Below are 13,842 nucleotides of genomic sequence, written 5' to 3'. Positions count from 1 at the left end.
GAGAGGAGACCCTGGGGACGACCCAGGACACGGTGGAGAGACTACATAACTCGGCTTGCCTGGGAACGTCTCGGGGTCCCCTAGTAAGAGTTGGAGGAAGTGGCTGGTGAGAGGGAAGTCTGGGCTTCCCTGCTAAAGCGACTGACCCCGCTCCCGACCTCGGATAAGTGAAAGAAAATGAATGAATGGATGACTGAACACACTAAAGTATACAGTGCTATATACATACAGGTAAAAGAAAAAGCTGTCTTATCCTCTCTTTCGATGTCAAAAGGGTTTTTTGGCTCCTGTTGTATTATTTGTTTTTTTTTCTGTGGGAGATGGTTCAAATGTCTCTGTGGCCTATGTTCACACTGCAGGTCATGACGTTGTTTTTTTTTTGCCCATATGTGATGTGTCAGATTTTTTCCATGTCAATGTTAACAGTACAATATTAAAAATATACATGACTAAGATCCTTTCACACACCATAGCCTCCTGAAATCTGTTCACACATTTAAAATGTGCTTTAATAATATACAGCAATTCTTTCACACATCATACTGAAATTCTATTGTATAATTTTTAAATTATTTTTTAAATTTCATTTACGTTGTACCCTTATAAGTATCCTTGCAAAGATGCAATTCTGCTTTTTTTTTTTTTTTTTTTTTTTTGTATGTGAATTCAAAGAACCATAAAACACTCAAACGAATTCTTACTAATAAACACTGACACGAAAATTAGAGCCACAGAGGCTTAAACACATAAAATTGTATCCGGTGGATTAACAGTAGTGTAAGTCACTGAACCATGAAACTAAAAGTACATTTGGAGTTACTTCAAATGGACATTTGCAGGAAAAGGTCTAAAGTTGTCCTGTGTTTGACAAGGCGATCTGTTATGCAGGAAGTCAAGCTATAATAGTCAACTGCGCATGCGCAGCTGCTTCAATCTGTCTGGGTGTATGTGTATATTCTCCTCAACCGGTAAATAAATGTTATTTAATTTAATCCTTATAGTATATATGGTCTTTAGTTACTAGCTCCTTTATGGCGTAAAGAAAACACTTACGTCTTTCCTTTGACGAAAAGTAGGGATTGCGTGCCGCCGTTGTTTGCTGTGCGTGGCGCCGTACGAGCAGACGTCATTTTACGGGGGGATCGGAGAGTTAAAATGTCGTGTTACGAAACGACGTACGTTTCGTAGATAAGTGGCACGTAACTATTACACAAAAAGTAGAAGGCTTTACCCGTCTTAGGGAATCAAGTTCCCACTACTGCACTCACTCCCATCAATATGTTACGCCATTGTGTTAGACGTAATGGCTTCCATCGATGGCCGTTTTGAGGAAAATAGATAGCTGTGCTCGTATCGTCGAATTCTGGGATTTAAAAAAAACAAACAAAAAACGAGTTTTATGTGCACTGAACATGATATGTTTAGTTTTTACGCGCTCATGCGATGCGACTAACGACGAAAACACGACATTCTGTCTCCTAAATCAAACGTATTTTTGAACTGTGAAGAGTATCGTACATCTTACAATTGAAATTGTGATTCCCCTGTATCGATCTTACATTTTTCATGAATCCAACCTTTCTAATATTAAAGATTAACTGACTAACAATATGCACCATTGTAGATTTGTATTGGATGAGTGCTATATAATACAAATATACAGGTAATTCACAAATTTCACCATGCAGTTGTTTTTTTTAAGGCTTGCAAGATTATTATTATTGTTGTAACTATTTTTACACATGTATCTTTATCCTTTTTTTTTTTTTTTTTTTTTTTAGCAACATGAAATTCTGTGACTCGTAATATTTAAAGGCCGAAACTTAAAACACTATAGAGTGTGATGGCAACGACTGAAGATGGAACCATATCCACTGAGGAGGTAGTTGTGGTGAAGCCTGATGGTGAAAGAAACATCGAGGATCTGAATAATACCCAGGTCATCATCCAGCTCCAGTCCAATACTGCACGGTAAGTAAGTGGATTCAGTGATTTCTTTTTTTTTTTTTTTTTTTTAGCTGCAATTAAGGTACCGTTTACACGACAACGATGGCATCGAGATAGTAAAAGTTTGTCGCAAGTCAAAAATGCAAAACAAAAAATGTAATGCGTGTCCGATGTTTGTGCTTTTGTTTATTCATTTCAAAACAGAAGCAATCTGAAATATGCAGCATCTAAGGGCTTTGTTCGGAGCCATGCAGTCATTCTCGACTCTCTGTATAGGGATTTTTATATAGAGGGTTCATACCCACTCATTAGACAAATGAAAATGAGTTTTTAAAGACCACTCCAGCACGCTGATAATTATGTCATTGCTGTCGATTAATTACAGCTCATCAACATCAGCTGGTGGACCTTTCGCAAGAACATTGACCGAATAAATAAATCGACCGAATAAATAAATCTTCGTAATATATTGTTTTTTTATAATATATTGTTTTTTTTTTGAGTGTATTTTACAAAACGAATACAATCAAAATGTTTCTCGTGCCGAAAATCCAACAATCAATCGAAAACGGAAGATAATTTTTCTGTATTGGCATGACACACAATGGGCTATATTGCTTTTGTAGTGACCATTCGTTGTGCACTACTTTTCAAGGACAGCGGTGTCAAACTAATTTCTGTCAGGCGGTCACATTGTTGGCGCGATTTGATATTATGACTGTGAAAACAAACGTTTAATTGCCTCACCATAGTATTTTACATATACATAAATATGATGATGAGTTTTGAAGTCAGAAGTTAAGGATAATAGTTTGTTCAACTATTGTTCAAGTTACTGTAAAACTGGGTTTGGTAACAAAAAACATGCTTGCAATAGCTCAGCATCAGTATTTATAGTTGAGGCGGTGGAACATTGGGTGACGGGTTAGCACATCTGCCTCACAGTTCTGAGAAGCCAGTTCAAATCTGGGCTCACCTGTGTGGAGTTTGGATGTTCTCCCCGTGCCTGCGGGGTTTTTTCTCCGGGTACTTCGGTTTCCTTCCACATGCCAAAAACATGCAAGGCAGATTAATTGAAAACTCTAAATATCCCACAGGTGTGAATATGAGTGTGAATGGTTGTGGATGGAATTTCATTCGGTTTCATAGAATATCCCTTATGCCAAACCGATCAGAAGTAAATTTTCTCCATGTATACCGCCATTTGGAATAGAGCCTGGAAAAGCTCTGCTTCGTCTGGACGTAAATGCGTGGTGACGTCATTGCTTACGCACGCCGTAAATTTGGTGGCTCCCAACGGAGCGCGTATGTGACGGAGATCTTGTTTTTAACTAGTTTTTTTTTTTGATCAAGTGGGTTTTTTTTGTTGTTGTTTTTTTTAAAAAAATGTATAAAACAATCCCAACTACTGTTCGGAATATACAATGGACCTCCATCTTGATAAATTACATGACTTTCACTACGACATATGCATGTTTCACAGCTGTTCCGACAAGTGCACATCATGTTTGCACGCGATCGGAATAGATCCCCTCACATATGAACAGTTGCTTCGCGATCTTCAATTTGAATGATTTCAATCGGAATGACAAAAATGTCTCTGTAAACCCGGCTACTGTGTGGTTGGTCTGCTGCAGACGAGCCCTTCACCTGTCAATCAAATATACGCCGTCGGCAACTACTGGCTGAATAACGTGTGCCACTGAGGGCATGCTTAATAAACAGTTAACGTTTCTGTGTTTGTGTTAATTGGGGACTAACACACACAACAACTCGGAGCGAAGCGATTTTATTTATCGAACGATAAGTTGATATAGTAATGATCATGCCAGGCCAAGTTGAGGCAAATGATTTGCTTTCGGCAGGATTCATAAAATTATGGTAAATGGACTGGAGTTACATAGCGCTTTGTCGACACCATCACAGTGCCCAAAGCCCTTTACAAAGCCTTACATTCACCCACTCACACACACACGCACACACATTCATACACCAATGGGCGACTGCTGCCATGCAAGGCGCTGCCAGGCCCACTGGGAGAAAATTAGGGTTCAGTGTCTTGCCCAAGGACACTTCGACATGCGGACAGTCGTAGCCGGGGTTCGAACCAGTGAGATTTGGTCACTGGACGAACTGCTCGACCTACTGATCCACAGCCACCCAATGATGTAGTGGCGGGCCTTTTGTTTTACACCTGTGGTGTAGGGGATAACGTATAATTGCACATTTTGAACAGCACAACAAATTTAGTTAGCAAACTTACTTTATAAGGCACTAACTAGTGGACTGGGACTGATTTCAAACACAACCTCGGTCTTTTCTACTCTCTTTACTACTATTAGGATTGTGCTTCTGTGCAGAGCTCTGCAAGATGGCAAAGCCTAAATAAATATATATTCAATATACATGCAAATCAGTCGCCTTTTTGAACTCAAAATGGGCCATTTCCGTGAATCGGATAGATCAGTTGAGTTTTTCCTGGGTGGGGAGAGGGGTTGGTGGGTCACCGTTGTCATGGGCTGTATGATTTTGTACTCCTTGAATGCTGACAGCTAGCGGTAACTTTACTTTTACTCCGTTACAATGATCTAAATGTCGCTCACTACATTTATTTATCAATTATTGCTTATTTATCAACTATTTCGTGTGCGAGACTACGACGACTTCCGCATTGGGCGCTGTTTGCGCCGATCTAATTTAAGCGCTAGTGACATTTAAGTCTAGTTCACCAATCAAATGACAAAAGAAAATCACATGACCTCACACAATGTCTTCTATTGGGCTTCCCGGGCATAGGTATTAACACTAGATAGACCAGCCCGGCTGATCGTCGTGCCTTAATGGCCACCATTTTGGGAAGGTCGTCATTACTATGAAGGCAACGGCACGCCACTCTTGTTTACAATTAGACAAACAAAAACAACAGCTTTCATGTATTGTAGTATTTGTCTGGCACTGTCTGCCCAAACGTGGACAGCAGAACCGCAAAGCACACATAACAAGAGCTGATCCGCTAGTAGATCTTGTATTAATTAGGAAACGCGCCTACAATTAACTAATTAGTTTACGGATGTTAATGTTCAATTTATTAAGTGACGGAGCAATGTTAGGGATTATGTCACAACACAGAATGAACTAACTTCAAATTCAGAAATGGCCAATAAAAACAGAAAAATATTGTACTTAATATTTTCCTGGAGGATGCATTTGGGATTAGCCTATGAAGTTGGTAATAGTGAAAAAAAAAAAATAAAATAGTGAAAAATGAAGTGAAACAGACAATGAGTTTACTCAATTCTTTTCCAGAGTGAGAGTGCTTAAAGAGGAGAATGCTATTCATGTGGCACAGTAGTCTCACCACACTGCACTATTTGCATATATGTTGTTGACCAATACTGGCCACTCATGCCAGAGTAGCATCTGCTCCATTTGCGCACTGACTGAGGAGTATCTGCAACATTTGCACAATCGACATTATCCCAGACTATCGTAGTACTCGCTTGAAGTCTCGGCGCCCTTAGCACAATGGTCATTGCACCGGACTATTGCAATATTAGTCATTCCAACTGTTCTAAGTCCTAGAGGACTCTGCATCTTTTTGCACAATTGTCAAAAAATAAAAAATAAAATGAAAAATATTTTACCGGCATTATCAGATAACTAGCAACCCTTTATTGCTCAGTGACTGTTTTTCTCAATGTCTTTCTGTCTCCAAAGTGTTCTCTGTCAATTGACCGTCTGTTGTCGTACTAGAGCGGCTCCAACTACCGGAGACAAATTCCTTGTGTGTTTTTCGGACATACTTGGCAAATAAAGATGATTCTGATTCTGATTCTGACAGCTTGCAGCAGGCGTCAGGTGCAGGTGGAGATGGGCTTGGCTCATTTTGGAGGCCAAACAAAAAAGCAAAGAAATGAGGCAAATTAAATTGTAATCTTAAATTGTACATTAACATGTACTTGAGTGGTTTAAATAAATGTTGTACTGTGTGAAGAAAATGTGTTGATTTTGCACTATTGTACTCTTCAGAGTCTTCCAGATTGCTTAATTTATGTTAAAATCAAAAATATTCTTTGTGAAGGAAGTGGGGGGTAAAATCGGTAGTGTAGGTAAAATTTACCACTCTCCAAAATAATTTTTTTACAGTGTACGAACCAACTTTTATACATGCAGTCCTCATTTTGCTCCGATTGTGCTCATTTAGATAAAAACCCATATGATCCAAACACATTATGTATTTGATATTTTCAATGAGGTTTGGAAAACCTTTATGTATGAGTGACAACATTTTCTAAGGCACAGGTGTCAAACTTAAGGCCAGATCCCACCCGCCACATCATTTACTGTATGTGGCCCCCAAGGCAAATCATGCGCGTCAACTTAATGTTTCCTGCTAAAATCTGATACCAAAATTGTAAATTGTCTTCAGTTTTGATAACGTGAAGAAATTGCAATCATTATTTTTGTTACCAAACCACTTCTCAAAATAAATTGACCAGTACTTGAAAAATTGTTTTCCTTGAATTTGGATTTCAAAATGAGTTTTGCGTGTCAGCTATATGGTTTCACAGTCAAAACGGCCCTCGAAGGGAAGCAATAACTACAATGTGGCCTGTGACAAAAATTAGTTTGACACCATTGTCACTTGAGCTGCTCAAATTATTGAAATGTTTGAATATGCATGTCTGACCACTAGTTGGTAATATAACTGATGTAGAGCTATCGAATGCGACTCCCAAATGATACAGCCTTTGTGGTTCACCATTATTGTTTGGTTGCAATGTACTCTCAAATGCCTAGACTGAACGTTTAACATGGTGTCAAGCATGTTTCCCATTTTCACATATTCACAGAAAAAATAACTGTTTTCTCTCGATTACTGCATCAACAAATTTGACACAAATTTATTTTTCCTTAAAATGTATTGCAAAATATTTGTTCCCCTGATTACTGTTTATTAACTGATTATTGTTGTTTATTTGGTATTGTTTAATGATTAATCAAACATCCGCCATTTTGTGTAACGAGCGAAGTAACGCGCTACTTTTCCCGGGAAAGTAATTACATTACAGTTACTTCTTCAATCCAACAATAGTTACTTTTGCATCAAACAGTAATTTGTAGCTGCTGATTCAAACAAAGAGAAGTCCAAATGTGCAGAGGCATTCAACCGAGACCGCTCTTTTTTCCAACGAATAGAAGAAAGCGATTGGGAAGTGATTGCTTATTACACAATGCCCAGTAACGGTCCAGTACCATAAAAGTGCAAAGAAATGCACCATTTCACCGTCGCCACGCAATTTTTATTTTCCTTAGTAAAAAGTGTATTTCATTGTTGTTACGTTTTTTGTTTACACATTACAGTTTTACTGGCGTGTTAAACGCACAATGCATTGTGGGTTAATAATTCATACCGAGTGTGCGTTCATCAGTTGGTCATGGAGGGTAAGGACTGACTCACTGAAAGACTTACAATACTTAGTTTAAATAATATTTACAATGAAAAGTGAGAACTCAACTACGTCTGTGAGCTGGTTGGACGTGTTGGAATGGCTGACGTCACGTAGTAAGAGAAAGTTTTCTCGCTCTTTGCATCAAAATTACTGTGGTGGGAGCAATGGTGTGTGTGTGTGTGTGTGTGTGTGTGTGTCTGTCTGTCATTTTGTGTCTCATAGGTGAGGTATACCAAAATTACAGGCCTCTCTCATCTTTTTAAGTGAGAGAACATGCACAATTGGTGGCTGACTAAATTGCCCCACTGTATATAGCTACCCCTGCTTGAGCCTTCACCTTGTCGTGGTGGAGGGGTTTGTGTGTCCCAGTGATCCTAGGAGCTAAGTTGTCTGGGGCTTTATGCCCGTGGCAGGGTCACCCATGACAAACAGGTTCTAGGTGAGGGACCAGACAAAGCACGGCTCAAAGACCCCTAATGATGACGACAAACAATGGACTTCATTTTCTCTTGCCCGGACCCACTGGAGCCAGGCCTGGTGGTGGGGCACGAAGGCGAGCGCCTGGTGGCCGGGCCTGCACCCATGAGGCCCGGCCGGGCACAGCCCGAAAGGGTAACGTGGGTCCCCCTTCCCATGGTCTCACCACCTGTGGGAGGGGCAATAGTGGTTGGGTGCAGTGTGTGCTGGGCGGTGGCCGAAGGCTGGGGACTTTGGCAATCCGATCCCCGGCTACAGAAGCTGGCTGTAGGGACGTGGAATGTCACCTCTCTGGCAGGGAAGGAGCCCAAGCTGTTGTGTGAGGTCGAGAAGTTCCGACGAGATATAGTCGGACTCGCCTCCACACACAGCTTGGGCTCTGGTACCAGTCCGCTCGAGAGGGGTTGGACTCTCTTCCACTCTGGAGTTGCCCACGGTGAGAGGCGCCGAGCAGGTGTGAGTATACTTATTGCCCCCAGGCTCGGCACCTGTACGTTGGGGTTCACCCCGGTGGACGTGAGGGTAGCCTCCCTCCGCCTTCGGGTGGGGCGACGGGTCCTGACTGTTGTTTGTGCCTATGCACCAAACAGCAGTTCAGAGTACCCACCCTTTTTGGAGTCCTTGGAGGGGAGGAGAGAGCGCTTCCGCTGGGGACTCCATTGTTCTGTTGGGGGACTTCAATGCTCACGTGGGCAATGACAGTGAGACCTGGAAGGGTGTGATTGGGAGGAACGGCCCCCCCGATCAGAACCCGAGCGGTGTTCTGTTATTGGACTTCTGTGCTCGTCATGGATTGTCCATAACGAATACCATGTTCAAGCATAAGGGTGTCCACACGTGCACTTGGCACCAGGACTCCCTAGGTCGCAGTTCGATGATCGACTTTGTGGTCGTGTCATCGAACTTGCGGCCGCATGTCTTGGACACTCGGGTGAAGAGAGGGGCGGAGCTGTCAACTGATCACTACCTGGTGGTGAGTTGGCTCCGATGGTGGGGGAAGATGCCGGTCCGACGTGGCAGGCCCAAACGTATTGTGAGGGTCTGCTGGGAACGTCTGGCAAAATCCTCTGTCAGAAGGAGTTTCAACTCCCACCTCCGACAGAACTTTGCTCATGTTCCGGGATAGGCTGGGGAAATCGAGTCCGAGTGGACCATGTTCCACGCCTCCATTGCTGAGGCGGCCGACCGGAGCTGTGGCCGTAAGGTGGTCGGTGCCTGTCGTGGCGGCAATCCCTGAACCCGTTGGTGGACACCAACGGTGAGGGATGCCGTCAAGCTGAAGAAGGAGTCCTATTGGTCCTTTTTGGCCTGTGGGACTCCTGAGGCAGCTGATGGGTACCGGCTGGCCTAGCGGAATGCAGCTCTGGTGGTCGCTGAAGCAAAATCCCGGGTATGGGAGGAGTTCGGTGAGGCCATGGAGAAAGACGTCCGGACGGCTTCGAGGAAATTCTGGTCCACCATCTGACGTCTCAGGAGAGGAAAGCAGTGCACCACCAACACTGTGTATAGTGGGGATGGGGCGCTGCTGACCTCGACTCAGGACGTTGTGAGTCGGTGGGGAGAATACTTCGAAGACCTCCTCAATTCCACCGACACGCCTTCCCATGAGGAAGCAGAGTGTGGGTTCTCTGAGGCGGGCTCTCCTATCTCTGGGTTTGAGGTCACCGAGGTAGTTAAAAAGCTCCTCGGTGGCAGGGCCCCGGGGGTGGATGAGAGTCGCCCGGAGTTCCTAAAGGCTCTGGATGTTGTGGGGCTGTCCTGGTTGACACGCCTCTGCAACATCGCGTGGACATCGGGGACAGTGCCTCTGGATTGGCAGACTGGGGTGGTGGTCCCCCTTTTTAAGAATGGGGACCGGAGGGTGTGTTCCAACTACAGGGGGATCACACTGCTCAGCCTCCCTGGTAAGGTCTATTCAGGGGTGCTGGAGAGGAGGGTTCGTCGGGAAGTCGAATCTCAGATTCAGGAGGAGCAGTGTGGTTTTCGTCCTGGCCGTGGAACAGTGGACCAGCTCTACACCCTCGGCAGGGTCCTCGAGAGTGCATGGGAGTTCGCCCAACCAGTCTACATGTGTTTTGTGGACTTGGAAAAGACGTTCGACCGTGTCCCTCGGGGAGTCCTGTGGAGGGTGCTTCAGGAGTATGGGGTACCGAACCCCCTGATACGGGCTGTTCGGTCCCTGTACGACCGGAGTCAGAGTTTGGTCCGCATATCCGGCAGTAAGTCGGACTCGTTCCCGGTGAGGGTTGGACTCCGCCAAGGCTACCCTTTGTCGCCGATTCTGTTCATAACTTTTATAGACAGAATTTCTTGGCACAGCCAAGGCGTAGAGGGGGTCCGGTTTGGTGGCCTCAGTATTGCATCTCTGCTTTTTGCTGATGATGTGGTTCTGTTGGCTTCATCAAGCCGTGAGCTCCAACTCTCACTAGAGCAGTTCGCAGCCGAGTGTGAAGCGGCTGGGATGAGAATCAGCACCTCCAAATCTGAGACCATGGTCCTCAGTCGGAAAAGGGTGGCATGCCCTCTCCAGGTCGGGGATGAGATCCTGCCCCAAGTGGAGGAGTTCAAGTATCTTGGGGTCTTGTTCACGAGTGAGGGAAGAATGGAACGGGAGATCGACAGGCGGATCGGTGCAGCGTCTGCAGTGATGCGGACTTTGTATCGGTCCGTTGTGGTAAAGAAGGAGCTAAGCCGAAAGGCGAAGCTCTCAATTTACCGGTCGATCTTCGTTCCTACCCTCACCTATGGTCATGAGCTATGGGTCGTGACCGAAAGAACGAGATCCCGGATACAAGCGGCCGAAATGAGTTTCCTCCGCAGGGTGTCGGGGCTCTCCCTTAGAGATAGGGTGAGAAGCTCGGTCATCCAGGAGGATCTCAGAGTAGAGCCGCTGCTCCTTCGCATTGAGAGGAGCCAGATGAGGTGGCTGGGGCATCTGGTTCGGATGCCTCCCGGACGCCTCCCTGGTGAGGTGTTCCGGGCACGTCCCACCGGGAGGAGACCCCGGGGACGACTCAGGACACGCTGGAGAGACTACGTCCTTCGGCTGGCCTGGGAACGCCTCGGATCCCCCCGGAAGAGCTGGATGAAGTAGGTGGGGAGGGGGAAATCTGGGTGTCCCTGCTAAAGCTACTTCCCCCGCGACCCGACCCGAATAAGCGGTAGAAAATGGATGGATGGATGGATGTATATAGCTACCTAAATAAAACACTAAGATGGAATAGTTACAAGCTTTGAAAACCCCCAAAACAGCATAAAATGAAATCGAACTTACAATGGTATGCCCATGGTTATGGTATGACAGCATCTGTAAACTGAAAAATGAAAATGTTAACCCAAAGTGCTTTCGTTACAGAGAAGAATTTGATGGAACGCCTATGTCAGGCATGGCAGATGAAGAACATCCAGGTAACAGTGTCACAATTATACAGAGACACATAAGGGTACCTGTACATTTTCCAAAATACACTCCATCACTGTGATCATGTTTGACATGTATGTTTTCATTCTTGTAGAAGAGACTGAGGGAGGTGATGTTGAAATTGGCTGTCCGATAACATGCGGTGACAGTAAAGCAACATTACTAGTGAAGAAATTTGTATGCCCAGGAATCAATGTAAAATGTGTAAAGGTTAGTAGTTCTCATTTACACATGAAATTAAATTTCCAACTGCACCTGTCATGCATGTTCAGCAATATGATATGGACAAATGTATTATTATTATTATTATCATCCATCCATCCATCCATCCACTTTCTGTATCGCTTATATCCTCACTAGGGTCGCGGGCGTGCTGGAGCCTATCCTAGCTAATGCTGGGCGAGAGGCGGGGAACATCCTGAACTGGTCGCCAGCCAATCACAGGCCACACATAGACAAACATTCACACTTACATTCACACCTACGGGCATTTTAGTGTCTTCGATCAACCTACCATGCATGCTTTTTGAATGTGGGAGGAAACTGGAGTACTCGGAGAAAACGCACGGAGGCACGGGGAGAACATGCAAACGCCCCACAGGCGAGGCTGAATTTTCACCCTGGTCCGCAGAACTCTGTGAGAGATGTGCTAACCAGTTGGCCACCATGCTGCTCTTCTTCTTCATCTTTTGGGGTGGTGTGTTTCAGAGAAGTGTGGGGGAGATTTGGAAGAACAAATTTGTATATTTTTGTAAATACTTTTTTTCTCACAGTGTGATTATTGTATCGTCACTGTGTAGGCTTTTGGTGTATAAATAGAGGTTAGTCTTGTTTTCGTACGGTTTGTCCGTGCCTTGTGGCCAGGATGGCGCCGCCTGAGACGCCACCGTCTCTGAGGCATGGCGTGTGGATTGTGCCACAGCCTAGCTTCACGGTGGCGCAAGTGTTGATGGCTGTTGGCGAACAGGTGGAATATTTGCATATCTCACATGCATCCCGCATGAATAAAGCGGTGGTCGTGTTTTTTAAACATCAAAAACATGTAACGAAATTTATAGAGAATGTATTAATTCTAAATGACGAGTTTATCCCAGTTTCCCCGCTGGCCATACCGTCAACACGGAGCACTGTGTCGGGCGTCCCTCCGTTTATTTCGAACGAGGTGCTGGAACGAGAGCTGAAGCGTTTTGGTGAGTTTGCTAGCTTTTCGTAATTTTGGGCTAGGATGTAAGGATGAAAAACTGAAGCATGGTCAGTCATTTAGACGACAGGTTTTTATGTTTTTAGACTCTCTGACGCAGACGTTGGATTTTTCTTTCCGTGTTCGGCATGAGGAAGGAATTCATATGTTGTATGCAGGCTCGGGAAGGATTAAATGTTTTGAGTGTGGAGATGTTGGTCATAAACGGGTGGCGTGCCCGCATAACAATGCTACAGTGAGACCTGCTGCTGCTGATAGCCACGAGGATCGCGCCCAGGCAGTCTGGTTGTGGAAGCCGGGTTGTTGACGTTGAGGGGCGGACGGCCGTTGGAGTGGGCTCTATGAGTGGGAATGCCGTCTCAACGGCGGAGGTACCCCTTCATGAAAGCCCTGGATCGGTAGTAGCGAAGGTAGAGGAAAAACGTGCTATTATTGAGAATGTTGAACGTAATAATGATATGCAAATTATAGAACAGATTAGTATTGTTGATCGGATGAAAATAGCGCAGGTTAGTGATGTGACACAGCAGCTGAAGGCTGCTGACAGGGTAAACACTGATGATCTCAGCATAATGGAACAGGTGATGGTAGCCAGGCTCTGGGGATGGAGACTGATGGTGACCCTGATGGTGCTTCAATTGCTTACAGCATTTCCCAGAGTAAGGATCTGTACCCTTTGAAAGAAATAGATGAGTGTTTGGGGGATACATTCGGTAAAACGGTTGATGTACAAGAATATTTTCCAGATTTTAGATAGTTTGTGGAGACTGTGAGTACCCTACAGAAGATGGTAGGAACAGATTTGCTTGATGATAAGAAGAGATATAACCTGAGGAAGCATGTGACTGCTGCTAGGAAATTTTAAGTGGTAAAAGAGACTTCATCATTAAATTAGAAATGGAACTACAACACAGGATGTTTCCTTTGTTGTTGTCTTTGGCTGGTTGTTTTTTCTTTCTTTTTATTAATATGAACTATTTACGGGTTGCATCTTTAAATATCAACAGGGGTAGAAATGCACAGAAGAGGGCGCTAGTGTTAGAAGTCATAAAACAAAAAAGAATAGACATCGCTATGTTGCAAGAAACACAGTGATAATTTAAATGAAACGAACTGGGGGCGGTCACTACATTTGCAGTCATGGCTCTAATCTCAGTGCGGGGGTCGCTATTTTATTTAGTCCCACTCTTAGTGTTGACATTTTATCAATCATTTGACCCCGAAAACGCATACCGTGCCAAACCTCGTGCAGCACTGGGCTCGTCTGATCACTGCTTAATTCACTTAATACCGACATACAGGCAAGAACTTAAATGCACGAAGCCTACAGTGAAAACAGTGAA

General features: G+C 44.4%; 1 protein-coding gene across 1 annotated transcript in view; it reads left to right on the top strand.

The window, feature by feature from the left end:
• Positions 1-903: 903 nt before the first annotated feature.
• The window catches only part of gmeb1 (glucocorticoid modulatory element binding protein 1), an 80,654-nt gene continuing 67,715 nt past the window's right edge, over positions 904-13,842 (top strand). Inside the window, 4 exon segments of the mRNA XM_061664204.1 lie at positions 904-968; positions 1,782-1,971; positions 11,233-11,285; positions 11,393-11,508. Coding sequence (XP_061520188.1) covers positions 1,844-1,971; positions 11,233-11,285; positions 11,393-11,508 — 297 coding nt within the window. The 5' untranslated portion in view covers positions 904-968; positions 1,782-1,843.

The sequence above is a fragment of the Phycodurus eques genome, chromosome 20, assembly GCF_024500275.1.
Source record: "Phycodurus eques isolate BA_2022a chromosome 20, UOR_Pequ_1.1, whole genome shotgun sequence".
Classification (NCBI taxonomy): Eukaryota; Metazoa; Chordata; class Actinopteri; order Syngnathiformes; family Syngnathidae; genus Phycodurus; species Phycodurus eques.
Note: the sequence above shows the minus strand (reverse complement) of the source record. Positions and strands in the feature narration are given on the sequence as shown.